The following is a 16,801-nucleotide window of genomic DNA, read 5'->3' as shown; positions in this document are numbered from 1 at the left end:
GGTCGACTGTGCTTATATTGGCCCTGAAGCCAGCCTGCAGTGGAAACAGGATGTTTTCTTCTGTCATCCATGACTGGATTCTACCCAGTAGCATTCTGGCGATTACCTTCTGCAGGGCGTCGATAAGACTGATGGGGCGATAATTTCCCGCAACCGTCTTATCTCCTTTTTTATACACAGGTAGGATCTCCACCCCTTTCCAAGAATCAGGAATTCTGACACCTCTAACTATGGCATTAGCTAATTTAGTTATGTTAGGGACCCAATTTTCTTGATCAAACTTAAAAAGGTCCTCTGGGACACAGTCCATTCCGGGAGCTTTCCCATTCTGAACTAGTTTTAAAGCTTTTACAGCCTCCAGTTCCGTGTAGACTATCTGGTCAAGAGAAGGAACTACAGTCGGAACACTGATAGTCTCTTCTAGGTTATGGGAGATCAAATCTGTGTTACTAAACTGTGCCGAGAAGTGCTTAACCCATATCTCGGCTGGAACGTAATTAGCTGGAGTTTGCTGGTCCCCTGTCCCCTGTCCCCCCCCCATTTCACTACTTCCCAGAATTTTTGCTGATTGGTGGAAAGACTGGCCTTATACAAATCTAGCCAACGTCGCTCGTCCCAATTTATCTTTGACTGCTTAAGCACCTTCTTATAGTTTGCCCTTTCTTTCTTAATGTCTGTAGCTGATCTAATTTTAATAGCAGCTATCAAGGAGCTATGGGCAAGACAACAGGTCTTGTCATACCATTTGGCTCCTGTTTGAACCAAGCCAATTTTCCTTCCTTTAGCTGGTTTGATAAAAAAAGTTTTAACTTTGTTAAAAAGGGACTCGTGAATCACCCCAATTTGTTCCAGAGTACTCGCATCATCTAATATAGGCACCATCAGCTTGGTTGCTGCTGATACCTCTTTTGAAACCTTATCAATGATAGCAGGATCTTCAAGAAACCTGGCCCAGCGTACCCTTCTACAATCGTTCGTAAGAACAGCCTCATCAGTAATTACATTAGTTGCACTAATTCTCTGTAGGTCACCATTTATTGATAGGTTTATTACTAGGGGATTATGATCACTTTCTGACCTTGAGACTATTTCCATATCCTCTAGTAAACTCCAGAACTCCATCTTGATTAAGAAATAATCTATACGGCTCGAGTTGTGGGAATTGTCAAAGGTGGCGTTTCCCATCCAGTCAGATTTTGTCCTCCCATTCGCTGCTCGTAGATCCCATTCTAGGCAAAGACCAAGCCACTGCATAACGGCCTCTGTTACTTTTTTGACAGGTGGGATGGTCAAGTAGGGAATGTTCCAAATCTGATCAGCTTCACCATAGCACCCGTTATCCAGATTGGGGACAGGTTCAAATGTACAATTAAAGTCCCCAGCTACCAATACACATTTGTCTCTACCAATGGTATTCAGCAGGGGATCTAGATCATCAGCCGTTTTTGATGACTTCCCTCCCGGTCGCCCCCTGGCATATATGTTAATCAAGAAGAGATTTTGGCTAGTTTTACTACTCAATTTTAAAGCTAGAATATCATTACTCAATATGGGTAGGTCAGAAATTTTAAGGCCTAAAGATTGTCTTATCCAAATAACAAGACCCCAGAAGGACGACCTTTTAGACCTTTACAGGCTGGTTCAAAATAATTCAAATAACCAACCCGATAAATAGCATCAATAGACCAACTTTCTTGTAATATAATTAAATCATGATGTTCCACAAAAGACCCCCAGTCTGCTTCTACCAATTTCCCCTTCAACCCAGCAATATTCCAGGATAAAATCTTAAGGGTAGGTACGGATGTCTTAAGCGGTATATCAACAGAACTAACATTCCCCCCACTAGTCTCAAGTGTGAGAGTATGGCTTAAAGTTTCCCCCCTCCCTTTCCTTCCATGAGGGACTTTTCCAAACTCAGACTCTAACATATCCACTAGAGTAGCAATATTGGTTAATGAACAATTTTCTATAGCTCCAGACAGCCTTGGGACCAGAGGCCCATTGTTAAGTCAATCCACACCCTCTAATCCCAATAGGGGGGCAAACCGGTTCGAGAGATGGGGCTGAAACATTGGATAGATTGATGTTTCATGGTAATGTCTATCTCTAGGTCTGTACCTTTGGAAGTGGGGGTGCGGTGTTTGGGCTCGGTTAGAATTTAACCCTTTCGATGCTGATGACGAGCTGAGCTCGTCATCACCCACGGGTGGCGTGTGCTGATGACGAGCTGAGCTAGTCATGTAACGCGGCTTTTAAAAAAAGCCGCACAGCGCAAAAATCGCCGCAGCAGCGATGCGGTTAATGTAGGATAGAAATAATACAGAGACAAAGTTTGTACATCCCCCAGTCTGCCATATCTAGGTTCACTGCTGATATACTCAGTTACCCAAGGCTCCCTGAAGCTGATCACTACACAATCCCCCTCAAGATCTTTTTTACTATACCCTACCCAGTCCACCCTCCTAACGTTAAGAATCTCTATGTTTGAGTTTGGAGGGAGTGGGCGGTTTTTATTTAACCAAAATGTTACCTTGTTGTATAGATCTTTGTGTGTTTCTCTCTTACCTTCTTCTAAAGGGGCCACTCCAGTTAAAATGATGGTGTATGGAAGTGACTCAGGGGGGAGGTTCACACATTGTTTCCTGGGTACAGGTTTAATCCTGGGCCGTATACTTTGGTCAAAATGGCTAGTGGGATTAGATGGTTTTTTAGGGGCGGGCTGTGGGTTAGAAACAGTGGCAACCTTTTGCTGAGATATACTCTCGGTTATCTGATTTTTCTTTATAACAGGAACGGGTTTTTGCTGAGAAACTTTTGTAGTGGGTGGTCCCGTTTTGGCTCTAATTCCCCCGTCCCTAGTAATCATTGGGTTGTTCTTGGGGAGTGTCAAATCTGTACCCTTAGGGACTACGGATATATGGATTCTTTTTGTTGCAGCTATGCTCTCTTTCACTAGTGTATCCAAAGAATCCATCTTGGTGTTTAATAGTCTAGTCCGTTCAAATAACGGTAGGAGTAAAGATTTGATCAGTAATTCTATTTTGGCCAAGAGTATACTTTCTACAATATTTACTGTGGCATTATGTTCCTCAGGTGGGACCACTGCAGTGGAAGTGGTTATCTGTATGGGGGATGTGTTGATAGCTATCTGCCCCTTGTTATGTCCCCCTGTATCAGTCGAATCTACCCTTTTTCGTTTGCCAGGATTTTGTGTGGGCGAGCTCTGGGAGGTAGTAGATAAGTTTACTGGCTCCGTGCTTTGGGTGAGGTTAGGGGAATCTGAAAGACCAGTGTCATTGCGGGATAAGTCATGGTAGATAGTACTACTATCCGCTATGGTGTCATGGGCAGTATCATGAGCAGTATCTGTGCCAACCCCGTCTAAATCCAGAGTTTGGCTGGTAGATGCAGTTGCTACCACTAAGTCCACATTTACGTTGGTAGTAACATTGCTCAATTGAGAAAGTGGAACGGGGGAGACGGCCTCATTAATTTTTCCAAGTGAGGAACGCTTGCCCGTGATCAAATCAAGTGATAGGCGTTTTTCAGCAAGAGCTATTTCTTTCTCCAAAATACAGGTGGTGCGTTTAAAAAACTGATCAATAGTACCTGTGAAGGTACCATTGGAGGTAGAAACCTGGACCTGCCTTTCCCTACCTGACCGAAGGGGCATTTTAATACCGGGCACCAAATATTCTTTCACGTCTCACAAAGTACAAAGCAGTTCGAGCTACGACCCAATGTAAAATACAAAATTTTACCAGCAATATGGCAACATCAGTGTCCAGGTAATGCACTAGATAAACAAATACGTATACGTAACAGATAATGAGGCAATCACGATGCAAGGGGGGTGGCCTGACCCGACCCTTGCCGGCCCCTGACGGCCACAGACGGTCCCGCTCTTGTCCCGGGCTTCTCCCGGTCGCTCCCGCGCGGCGGGACTAATCCAGTGTGTTTATAGGTTCTGTGTGAGAAGGGAAGGAGCCTGCAGGGAGAGCTGCCCAGGTGGATTCGATGCGGGCGGGCGCTCCTGGGACTGGTAGTCCTGCGCCTCCGCTCGCTCGCAGCCCTGCAGGTTCTGATGCCAAATGACCCCTCCACTGGCAAATTGTTTTTAAGATAACGTCCCACACGACCGTGAGTTGCTGGTGAAGGCGAGGGAAAAGGAAGTTCAGCTGCTGCCGAAAAGCTGCTGCCGGTGAGTCAAACCACAGAGTATCCCTTGTACTATTACCAAACTAGTCCCCTTACCTAGTGACTGAAAAATACTTTTTAGAAGAAAAACAACTTACAAACATCCGGACCCAACACTAGATGGCAGGAGTATGCAAAATATGTAAATCTACATCTCTACATGCCAAGAACAGGTGCTTACAGGGTAAGTAACCTAATCTATTCTGGACTTTCCTCTGTTCATAAAGACTTCTAAAGCACATCACCATTAGGAGGACTGTTAGAGAACATGTCTCTTGATTTTGTAATCTTTTCTTATGTCCGTAAGTTCCCTGATAGTCTTCTTTACCCACTCTTACAGGGTTGCAGATAGATCAAAAGAGGAACCAGCTAGAGGAGCTGAGGAAGTTTGGAGCAGATTTTAGGGTAAGTTTGTGCCTCAGTTGCTTTGTGTTCTGGATTACACCATGGCACATTGTTTTCCAATTCAAGTAGCAATTTGCTTTATGTTGGGAGCTCAACCTACAGAACGCTTTACTGATTCATGAGTAGACTAATCTGTAAGGGGGTCAAACGAAGGGAAGCTTATAATATACACCTATTGGTACATCTAAAGCAGACATTTTCTATTTTGGTTAATGGATCCCAGAGTCCTATGAAATTGTAAAAATGTCTTTACATCTGCATTAGGAGCGCTAAGTAAAATGTCTTTCGCAATTTTAGAAATGCTGTGCCATCCTGATGAGGTGTGCCTTCTTGTCACTTTCTTTTTGTAATTACAGAGTGTTATATAGCCCAAACTTGACCCGAAGCTATCTGGTATCGGAGCGCTTTACAAGCTTACCAGTTGCTTTACAGGAGGACACAATAATTTTTGATAGACACGGGGAGATTAAGTAATTTGCCTAGGATTACATGATGTTGCACTCTCTTTGCCGAGGCCCGAAGCCCGAACTCGGTTCCCCAAATTTGAGGTTGACCATCCTAGCCGTTGGGCCACATCCTCTACCCTCTGTTAAGCATCCGAGCTGTGCTCTGATTACTGGGAATACCCAAAATGCGGGTGACTTCTGCCTTTCAAATTCAGTTGGTGTGATGACTTGCTTTTTTAAAAATGTTTTTATTCTGTTTTTCTACTTAACTACAGGTTCAAGGCGTGTGCTGTAGATACACAGGCTTTGCATACTCCTGCAATCTAGTGTTGGGTCTGGATGTTTGCATGTTGTTTTTCTTTGAAGAAGTCTTTTACAGTCATGAGGTTAGGTGACTCCTCCTTTCGGTGACAGCGCGCATTGGCATCAACTCCATTGTTAGATTATTTTATTTCAGCCATCGGGTTCGGACGTGGTTTGTGGCGCTCCAGTTTGACACCATTCTTCGGGGTCCCCTTGGTGCAATGCACACTCGTCTGTATTGTTTCGTATGCGTTTCACATTCTCTGATGTTGCAAAAATAGAAAACCACTAACTTCAGTCTAGAAGACATCGTTGGCGGCCTTTGGGCTTAGCCCCGTTGGTCGACTTACAGTCAGTTTAGTAGTATGCAGTCTTCTGCTAATGGAACGGACTGTTTTACTTCTGTTCTCGGTGCCCTTCAAGTATCTGTGGCTGACCTGCTTAAAGTCTGCAACTTGTGCCTCTCACCTGAACACAAGAAGAGGACTGCAATGCTTGTCTAGCATTCAGGTTGAAAAAGGCTTTGCTGGACAGTCTGGCTCGGCAAAGGGACATGCAGTGACAGACCATCGAACACACCCCAGGTATCTTTGGAGATGATGTGAGAAAGTGCCCTCTTTATACATGGTTGCCCCCACCTTTTGCTGAATTGCTGATGTGCTTTGACTGAGTGTGCCCTGGGCTCCTGGTAACCGGGTACCCAGGGCCTATATTCTCTCCCTAAAACTGCATTGAAGCCTAAACCCAAGTGGCATCTCCGGCCACAGGTCAGCCCCTGGTTAATGGTACCCAGGGCACTGTGACCAGAGAAGACCTCTAGGGGCTGCAGCACTGATTGTGCCACCCTTAGATGTCCTGTACCTTCACACTCTGCATCTGCAGGCTGCATGTTTTGGTGCAAAACAGAGTCGACATGACACACATCCTCATGTGCCATGCCTACAACCCACTGCCCTGGCATAGGTCAGTCACCCTTCTAGCTGGGTGCGCTCTACCAGTGGTGAGGGTACAGGTGCATGAGCCCTGTACCCCATCAGTGTCTAAGTCCATTCTTAGACATTGTAGGTGCAGTGCTGCCATTAAGAGTATATGGTGCTGGGAGTTTGCCATTACGAACTCCACAGCACCACAATGGCTACACTGAAAACTGAGAAGTTTGATATCAAACTTATCAGCACATTAAACCCACACTGATGCCAGTGTGGGATTTAATGAGAAATTCACACAGAGAGCATCTTAGAGATGCCCCCTGAAAACAAACCTACCACTAGTGTCCAGGCTTAGTGGCAGCTTTCAGCTGCCACCACTAGACATATTACTGGACCCCTGGGTCGAGAGCCTGCTGCTCTCTGCGTCCTGAAACAATGCACATCCTGGGATGAGCAGCCAAGCCACCTCCCCCAGGATGGGCAAGCTTCAGGAAAGGGAAGGTTCAAAGGCTTGCCGCCTTTGTGAGCTTAACCAGGCCACTTGCCCCACTTTGGGCGAGAGAACTGCTTGGAAAAACATGTGAGGAAGAGTGGTGTGTCAACCTTTGCCAACTCCACCCTTCAGGTATGGGAGGCGAGGTGAAGCACAACTCTCAGTGCAGGTCATCTTGAAGATGGGGGGGGGGGGGGGGGGGGGGGGCTCAGCCAACCAGGGACAGGCTCATGCCCCCTCCACTGGATTTTGGCATAATAGGGGGGAGTACCCACCCCGGGAGAGGGACCCATTGGTCCCTGCCTTTTACCTACCTGCAACACCCCTAAATCTAGTATTCAGGGGCACCCCTGAAACTTGCTTCCTCAGACAAGGACCTGCAACAAGAAAAGAAGGTCTGAACAGCCGTGCCGACGGTAACGAGAGAAAGACGGCACTGACTTGGCCCCAGCCCTACCGGCCTGTCCCCCCTCGAACCTGTTCCTGCGAAATCCTGGTGTGTCCTGCAGCCAGCAACCGCGAAAACCCCACAGGACCTGCCTGCCTTCAAGCCAAAGACTTAGTCTCCCGTGAACACAAAAATGTGTTCATCTGCATCCTCTGGCTCCGGCCTGACACCACAGATCCGCCACACTCTGCACCCGCTGTCCACGGCCCGAGCTCGAGTAGCAAACATCACAAGAAGGTCACCCCGGCGATCCTGACATGAGATCTAGCAACCCCTGACCTGCCTTACGCCTCCAGCCGACGCCTAAACCCAGAAGGCCCCCCTAACCGCGACAAGGAGCTGGTAAGACGATCCGACCTCAAAAGGCACCACTGCACCCGATGCCCCACGGCCGCGTGTGTCCAAACCAACGGTGCCTAACCAACCCCTAACTTCCCAACTTACCTTTTGAACTGGTGGTCGCACCCAGAAGACCTTCATCCCCTAGCCTGCAGTGCCTTTGCAAACCGGAGGTTCTCCATTGAAAAAAGGGCGCCCTACATCGAAACAGCACCCTGTAACCGGCCGCCCTAGTGCTGCTGAGGGTGCACCTTTTGGTGCTACTTTGTGTCCCCGTTTGCCCTGAGCTAAAGTCCAGGAGCTTTGCTCCCACAACCCAGTGGCCTGCTTGCCAGCAACCACCAACTGGAGGCCCCACTATCCCCCATTGAATAGCTTTGGGCCTCAGCACCCTGCACCCGATGCCCCACGGCCATGTGTGTCCAAACCAACAGTGCCTAACCAACCCCTAACTTCCCAACTTACCTTTTGAACTGGTGGTCGCACCCAGAAGACCTTCATCCCCTAGCCTGCAGTGCCTTAGCAAACCAGAGGTTCTCCATTGAAAACAGGGCGCCCTACATCGAAACAGCACCCTGTAACCGGCCGCCCTAGTGCTGCTGAGGGTGCACCTTTTGGTGCTACTTTGTGTCCCCATTTGCCCTGAGCTAAAGTCCAGGAGCTTTGCTCCCACAACCCAGTGGCCTGCTTGCCAGCAACCACCAACTGGAGGCCCACTATCCCCCATTGAATAGCTTTGGGCCTCAGCACCCTGCACCCGATGCCCCACGGCCGTGTGTGTCCAAACCAACAGTGCCTAACCAACCCTTAACTTCCCAACTTACCTTTTGAACTGGTGGTCGCACCCAGAAGACCTTCATCCCCTAGCCTGCAGTGCCTTAGCAAACCAGAGGTTCTCCATTGAAAACAGGGCGCCCTACATCGAAACAGCACCCTGTGACCGGCCGCCCTAGTGCTGCTGAGGGTGCACCTTTTGGGGCTACTTTGTTTCCCCATTTGCCCTGAGCTAAAGTCCAGGAGCTTTGCTCCCACAACCCAGTGGCCTGCTTGCCAGCAACCACCAACTGGAGGCCCCACTATCCCCCATTGAATGTCATTGGGCCTCAGCACTCTGCACCCGGCGCCCTGGTGCCGCTGAGGGTGTAATGAGAGTGCATCCTTAACCCTGGGGGAACCCTAGAAGCTTGACTCCAAAGACCGGTTACCTACCTGGTAACTGTTAACTTCATTTCTCTCCATAGGAACCGATTGACTGTTTTTCTCTGAAACTTTTTCCAAGTATGGAGTTGAATTGTATGGAAACCCAAAAAATAACAATTGTGCTAAACTGATTTTACTTACTTTTTCTCTAGGAAATGTCCTAGTGTGATATCTATGCATATCACACAAAGTAGAAAAAGTAATCTAAAAATTAATCTCAAAAGTAACGTAAAAGTTACCTGTAATTTTCATTGCAAAGTAGATACAAAGTATATGTACAGCTTTTCACAGTATTTCATTACCAGTATTTCAAACTGTAACTATTTCCAAGTACATTTACAATTGCATTTCAAACTGAATATTTACTGCAAAATATTTATCAACTTTCCTGTGCCAGGCTTGCTTGGTTCTAGAAAATAAAATGACTAAAAGAATATTTTTATGCAAAAACTATTGGTTTGAAGTTTAGTCTTTGTGTGTGTGAATTAATTTGCGGGCTAAGTGTGTATAACAAATGCGTAACGCTGGCCTCTGATTCTGCCATACTGGTTGACCACACTACTACAAGTAGAGTGTGAGGTGCTATATACTTTACCTCTGCCTACCTTTGGGGATCCACTGCACTCTGTGCACACTATACCTCTCTTTGGTATAGTATCTGCAGAGCCGTCTTCCTACAGTTACATCTACAACTTTCCAAATTAGCGTACATGTCCATACGTTTACATCTAGCTGCTATAGCCGCATACCTCCAAAATAGACAGCATCTATCTCTTTTTAGAGTACCTGTCGTTAAAGCGTTTATGGAGGGACTCTAGTTCTTCCCCCCAGACGTCCCCCTGCTCCAGTGTGGAATCTCAACATTGTTCTCACAAGACTAATGGGTCCACCCTTTGAACCATTGCACAGATGTGAACTGCAATTTCTTACATGGAAAGTTGCTTTCCTAGTTGCTATCACATCACTCAGAAGAGTGGGTGAACTTCATGCATTGACTATAGAAGAACCTTTTGTACAAATGCACCACAAGAAAGCAGTTTTTCGGACTAATCCTAAATTGCTTCCTAAAGTAATTTCTGCTTTAAACATAATTTTTTTTTCTTTTACGTAGTTTTATATAGCGTGAACTTGACCAGAATAAGGTATCAGAGCGCTTTATAGCACCAGTTGCGTTTCATTAGGACACATTCATTAGGTCTAGCCTGCGTTGCAGCGCCTGTGCTGCTCGCTGGCGTGAAATTTTGTGAGGGATTTCAGAAAAGGGCTTTAAGCCTTGCCCCTCATTTCCATTGGCTGGCGTCACCGTTTATGCTAAACGGTGGGCTGCCATTGGAAATGAGGGTTTTTTTGTGGACGCCCTTTCGCCTCCGATCCGACTGGGTCGCCTGCTTTGCTGCTGTCGCAAAGCACCTTCTTTTCTTTATGGGGCCATGTGTTTCTAATTCACGCTAATTAGAAACACATGGCCCCATAAAGCGAAGAGATCGATGCTTGTTTAATGTTTCACGCTGCTTTTAAAGAATTGCTGATTGTCATTGCCCCCTGCACTTTTTAACCAGTCGTAGTAGCACAAGCTATATCAATGCAAGCTGCTTTATCGCACTGTACTGGCTTCCCTTGAGCGCCCAAAGCGCTTTGAAGGTCTCCTCAATCTTACGTTGTGCGCATGGCTGCGAGCGTCACTACACTACACACTGTGTACGTGTCACAAGGAGTTGCAGCAGAGGCATGCTTTGTGAACATAGAGCTCCACTTGTGATATAGGCTCCACTTGTGTGCACAGCACTGAATGAGTGCAAGCTTCCCACTTGTGCACTACTTGGAGCGCTGTAATGCAAGTGACCCATTAATGGGCGCAGCATAAGTCACAGTTGTTTGCTTCACTTCTACTCACAAATATGCTAGGAGTGCACCAACAGTGCAGCTGTATATAGTATATGTTCGAGGCATATGAGCTGCAGATTGTACACCTTAGCATTAGACCGCCACCTGATGTTGGGCTCGGATGATTGCAGGTTGTTGTTGTCTTGGAAGAAGTCTTTGTAGTCATGAGATAAGTGACTCCTCCCTTGTACAACAGTGCGCATGGGCATCGACTCCATCCTTAGATTGTTTTTTTCCGCCACTGGGTGTTCATGAAAGTTTCTCTGCTCCGGCCAGAAAAAAATTTTTCAGCAACTTCGAAGCGCAGAACTTCCAAAAACTTCAACAAACCACCTTCGACATCGAAGACAAGGCGTTTTGACGACAGAACTTCCATTCCGGTCATCGAAGTGGGCCGTTAGGCCTATCGACGCCGTGCGGCCTACACCACATGGAAAGAGCTCCGTTCAAGAAATGCCCTAAATGCAAGGCAAAATTCCCACATAGCGATCACCACGAGGTCTGTAACCTCTGCCTATCGCTGGAACACAACGAGTCGACCTGCACAGCCTGTGCGTCCTTCCGATCGAAGAAAAACATCCGGGATCGGAGGGCCCGTCGACACGCGATGAGATCAGCCCCAGCACCGGAGGATATTGACGAAGAGGTTCCCCTCGTTCCCGAAGAAGACTCTCCTGATCTCCAGATCGTATCAGAGGCAGACGACTCGGTTGACTCCATTCCATCGGGTCAGCGCGTGAGTACTACTTCCCCTGCACCACCACATACTCTGCCAAAGGGCCCAGTCGAGATCGAAAATCCACTTCGACAGCACACACAGCAAACGATTCAAACATTGCACGACTTAGGATTCACAATAAACTACACCAAGTCGCACATACAGCCTTCGCATGTACATCAGTATCTAGGAGCTACACTAAATACGTCCACAGCTCTAGCGTATCCCAGCACAGCCAGGATACAGAGCATTCAAGCCTTAGTCACCAAGTTTCAACACCAGCTGTCTCTACAAGCCAGGGTGTTCATGAGACTAATAGGCATGATGGCATCTTGCATCTTCATAGTACCACATGCAAGACTGCAGATGCGTCCCCTACAAGAGTTCTTAGCACAACAGTGGAACCAAGCTGAAGGTCAACTAAAAGACCTGGTGTTGGTGGACAGCCGCACATATCGCTCTCTGCAAAGGTGGAACACCAAAAACCTGACAAAGGGGCGGCCGTTCCTAGAGCCTGTTCCACAAGTAGTGCTTACAACAGACTCATCCCTCACAGGGTGGGGAGCCCATCTCTTACATCACACAACTCAAGGACAATGGACCATTCAACAGAAAAGGTTCCATATCAACCTACTAGAGCTGCTAGCAATATTCCTAGCACACAAGACTTTTCAACTTCAAGTACAAAACAAGGCTGTCTTAATTAGGACGGACAATGACAGCCATGTACTATATACAAAAACAAGGGGGGCACACTTTCTGCAATTGTCCCAACTTGCTCAGAACATTTGGAGATGGGCCATTCCTCAAAACATACATCTGCTAGCGGAGCACCTTCCAGGAGTCCACAATCAGATAGCAGATCTGTTAAGTCGGCAGACACAACAAATTCATGAATGGGAACTACATCCACAAGTTCTTCAGCCATTCTTCCAGAGGTGGGGGCATCCACACATAGATTTATTTATTTATTTATTTTGAAAGTTTTATATAGCGTGAACAAGATCTTTGCAGATAGAGCGCTTTACAAAGCAGGGAATACAAACAAGAGAGTGAATAACAGGCCATTAGCTTTAGCGTAGTTGTAGGTAATAAGTGGGGTTGGGTAGGTACATGAGGGGGCATAGTAAAACAGGTACATCAATAATACAAATAATACAAATAAGTGTGAGCATAGATAGTCAGGTAAGTCAATAATACAGGTAAAACAAATAATCGAAGGGATCAAACAGATAATACAGATCGGTGCAGAGTCTTTAAAAAACCACGTTAATAGGTCAAGTGTATTTAGCCATGAGAATAGCTTTTACTTCTTTCTTAAAAAGTGTGATGGAGGAGATGAGCCTGGTTTCAGGAGGGAGTGAGTTCCAGATCCTGGGTGTCATTCCTGAGAAGGAGCGTTTATAAGTTTTTCCCTTCCGGAATCTTCGAGGTTTTAGCAGAAGATTGTTTGTGCCTCTAGTTTTTCTAGAGCCGCCAGAGATTGACAGCTTCTGGGTGAGGTATCCGGGATAGCTCAGGTGTACAGCCTTGTGTGTCATGCAGGCGATTTACAGATGTATTCTGGCTTCAAAAGGCAGCCAGTTCAGGGATTTCAAGTCAGGGGAGATATGCGAGTGTTTTTTTTTTGACCCAGTGATAAGTCTTGCTGCAGCGTTTAGAGAAGCTCTTAGGGGTGCAGTAGTAGTTAGAGGGAGACTGCAGAGGGCGATGCTGCCGTATTCAATTCGAGGGATGACTAGTGCTTGTACTGCAGTTTTGAAGTCTTTGGCTGGTAGGAAGGGTTTAAGTTTCCTCAGGGTATTGATTTGGAAGTTCTCTCCCTTAGTTGCCTTGCTGATATGATGCTGCATGTTGAGATTGGTGTCGAGAGTTATGCCTAAAGATTTTGCTGAGTCCACGATGGTGGGTTGGACATTGAGTGCAGTTAGCTGTTTAAGCCAAGTTTGAGTGGTAGAGATCTTCGCGGGAGGTGAGATCAGAAGGAACTCTGTTTTCAGAGCATTGAGTTTGAGATGATTATCAGCAAGCCAGGATTGGGTGCTTCTGATCGTTGAGTTCAGGAGTAAAATGTCTTTGGGGGATTGTAATTTGAGATATAGTTGGGTGTCATCTGCGTACATGTGAAAGAGTACATTGGATGCTTGTAGCAAGGTGGTGAGAGGTTCCATAACTAGGTTGAACAAAGTTGGGGATAGGGAGGATCCTTGGGGGACGCCTAACGATACAGGTATTGGCGAGGACATCAGGTTGTTACTCTTGAATTTCTGCGACCTGTTGTGTAAAAGGAAGCGAACCACTTGAGAACAGTCCCAGATAGACCCATTCTTGTGTTCAAAAGTTCGAGTAAATTCTCATGTTTAACGGTGTCGAATGCTGAAGAGAGATCAAGAAGGATGAGGAGGCAGGTATCATTTTGATCTAGGATTTGAAGGGCGTTGTCAATTATGTGAGTCATAGCAGTTTCTGTACTGTGTCCTGCTCGGAATCCTGATTGATGAGGGTTGAGGAGATCAAACTGATCAATGTGTTTAGTCAATTGTAGTTGTGCGCATTTTTCCAAGAGTTTGGCGAGAGTGGGAATATTGGTAATTGGACGGTAATTGTTTAGATCAGATGGGTCGGCAGTAGGTTTCTTTAGTAAAGGTGTGACTTGTCCAACTTTGAGGGAGTCTGGGATGGTTCCTTGTTGAAGCGAGCTGTTGATAATTTTAGTCAAGAGTGGAAGGAGCAACAGGGTGAAATCTTTGACAGCGTTAGCAGGGAGGGGATTCGTGAGGTGATTGGATGGTTTCAAAGTGCTGAGCAGTTTGCCAATTTCTTCTTCGCAGTAGGTGTCAAAGGCTGACCATGTAGCATTGTTTTTTGGTTCGGTGGGTGCTATGCAGTGGGGTTTGGAGTTAAGGCTTGCGTCAATGAGGAGATCACTCTTTATGTTGTCAGTTTTTTGGGTAAAGAAAGCGGCGAAGTCTTCACAGGAGGGTGCTTCGCACATAGTGCTGAGTGGTTGGGGTTGTTCCTTGGCTTGTGATCTGATTAGCTCAAACAGTTTTCTCGGACGGTTTTTTGCTTGGTCGAGATGGAGGCTGAAGAAGTCCGATTTTGAGCGCTTTATTTTCCTGAAGTAGGCGTTTCTCTTTTTCTTCAGGGTTTTCAGGTGCAGTGCAGAGGGAGCTGATCTCCAGGTGCGCTCTGCCATTCGCATGGCTCGTCTATCTTCATTGAGACTCCCGTCGTACCATGGATTGGAGATTTTAGCGGAGACTCTTTTTAGCTGCATGGGTGCAGCCTCATTAATTATTGAGGTCATGGCGTTGAGATAGTGGTCAGTCAAGGATTGGACGTCCGTAGCGCCCGTAGGAGGGAGTAGGAGGTCGCGGCTGTTCGGGGGTAGGGAGTATGGGTTGAGTTTTTTCAGGTCTCTTTTCCAGACTTTAGGCCTGGAGGATTGAGCCGTGTTGAATTTGACTTTTTCATTGATGAAGAATGTGACAATATGATGATCTGACCAGTCACAGGGTTGAATAGACTCAAGTTGGATAGCGTCCTCTTTGGAGATGATAAGGTCGAGGATAGAACCTTTCTCGTGGGTCTGGCTGTTGCATAATTGTGTGAGGTCAAGGGCGTTGAGGACATTTTTAAGACTATTTACCACCGCATCATTGTGGTCGTTCCAGTGGAGGTTGAAGTCACCAAGGTATATTTGGGTGAGCTGTCGTCCGGCGTTGGTTGAGATCATGTCCATGATTTGTTGGGTGAAGGTGAGGTTGTCTCTGGGTGGGTGGTAAATGCCGTTAAGAGAGCATATCGGTTTGCCCGCACTGATAATATCGAGGCAGATGTATTCACAGGAAGTTGGGGAGGGTAGGGAAGGTGTGGTGACTTTCAGAACAGAAAGGTTGTTCCTGTATATGCATGCGATTCCACCACCTATTCCCAGACCTGTCAAGTCTAATGATGTGGTAGTTGGGGGGAATCAGAATGTCCATTATAGGTGTAGAAGATTCGGGTTAGCCAGGTTTCCGTCAAGATGAGTAGGTCAAGGTCCAATGTTAAGATGAGATCAGTGATGGCGGAGGAGTGTCTCGAGGCCGATCTGCATTTGAGGAGAGTTGATTTGAGACGGGCGTGTCAGGGGAGGTAGAGGGTTCTAGAGAGAGGGGACTTTTCTAAGGTTATTAGGGACGGAGATTCTGTTGTTTAGTGTGGGGGGTCTACAGGGATTTGAGAGTATCGTGGGAATGGAGAGGTGAGTGGCGGTTGTGTGGTTTAGGGGAGCTGGGTCGTAGGAGCGGAGGAGGGTGAGTGTCGAGGTCCGAAAGAGGGTTGCATGGGCGACGGGAGCGGTTGTTGCGATTGTGGGCAGGGATCGCTGTCCAATGTGGGCGACGGGGGCGGTTGTTGCGATTGTGGACAGGGATCACGGTCCAGTGTGGGGGGTGTAGCGTGGGAGAGTCATCCGGACGGGTGGGGAGCAAGTTGGGAGGGGGGGTGGTGGTGAGTTAGGGGTGTCTGGGGTGTGTGATGAGTAGCTCTTTGATGGTGTGAATGTCTTCTTTGATGGTGTGAATGTCTTCTTTGAGCTGGAGGAGGGTGGACATAATCTTGTCCAGCGTGGGATAAGTGTTGGTGTTGGGGATGGAAATCATGGGTGAGTGACTGACCTGAGAAGAATTAGCGTGTAGGTGGGGGGGAGGGAGGGGGGGGGAGGGAGGGGGGGGGGGTTGGTGTTCATGCAGGGCTCCGTGGTGTCGGCGTACGGGTTGGTGTTAGAGAGGAGAGAGGGTATGGGGGGATGGGTGTGGATGAAGTAGGGAGGAGGTTGGTGGTGTAGATGAGGGCATTGGTGGCAGGCGGAGAGAGCCGGGTGGAAGTCGAGTGTATGTTAGTGGTGATGGGGGAGCAGGTAGGGTAGTGAGGGCTGAGTGTGGGGGGGGGAAATGGGGTTGGAGATGGTCCTGTTGTGGGGAGGGGGAGGTAAATTAATAGATGTGGTGTGCTCTGCGTGGTTAATTAGCGGGTGGTAGTGGGGACTGAGAGGGGGGGAGGGGCGATTTGTTGTTATGCGTGTCGTTCTGGTGCTGATCTAGGTTAGAGGGGTTGTGGGTGGGAGCTGTGATGTCAGGGGAGAGAGGAATGGGAGTGGTATGAGTGGGGTCCAATGGTTGGTGGTAGGGGGGCGGCTAGTGTATGAGGGGGATAGATTTGTGTCTGTGATTGAGGAGTGTGGGGTGGTAACAGCAGGTGAGTAATTGACTAGGGTGCTGGGGGTAGAGGTGAGGTGCGTGTCGTTCTGATGCTGAGCTAGGTTAGAAGGGTTGTGGATGGGGGCTGTGAAGTCAGGGGTGATAGTACTGGAGGAGATATGAGTGGAGGTCCGAGGATTGGAGAGGTGCTCTTTGAACGTGGGGAACAGGTTGTCTAGAAGTTCCAGGT

At 47.4% G+C, this 16,801-nt stretch overlaps 1 protein-coding gene across 4 annotated transcripts in view; it reads left to right on the top strand.

The window, feature by feature from the left end:
- The window catches only part of ATXN2L (ataxin 2 like), an 842,401-nt gene that overhangs the window by 332,343 nt on the left and 493,257 nt on the right, over positions 1-16,801 (top strand). For all 4 annotated transcript variants that reach the window (XM_086932367.1, XM_086932366.1, XM_086932369.1 and 1 more), the window contains one exon: positions 4,541-4,605. In XM_086932367.1, the coding sequence (XP_086788493.1) occupies positions 4,541-4,605 (65 nt within the window). The remainder of the gene's footprint in view (positions 1-4,540; positions 4,606-16,801) is intronic.

Source organism: Lissotriton vulgaris, chromosome 7 (assembly GCF_964263255.1).
Source record: "Lissotriton vulgaris chromosome 7, aLisVul1.2, whole genome shotgun sequence".
NCBI lineage: Eukaryota > Metazoa > Chordata > Amphibia > Caudata > Salamandridae > Lissotriton > Lissotriton vulgaris.
This window is presented reverse-complemented; position numbering and strand designations above follow the sequence as displayed.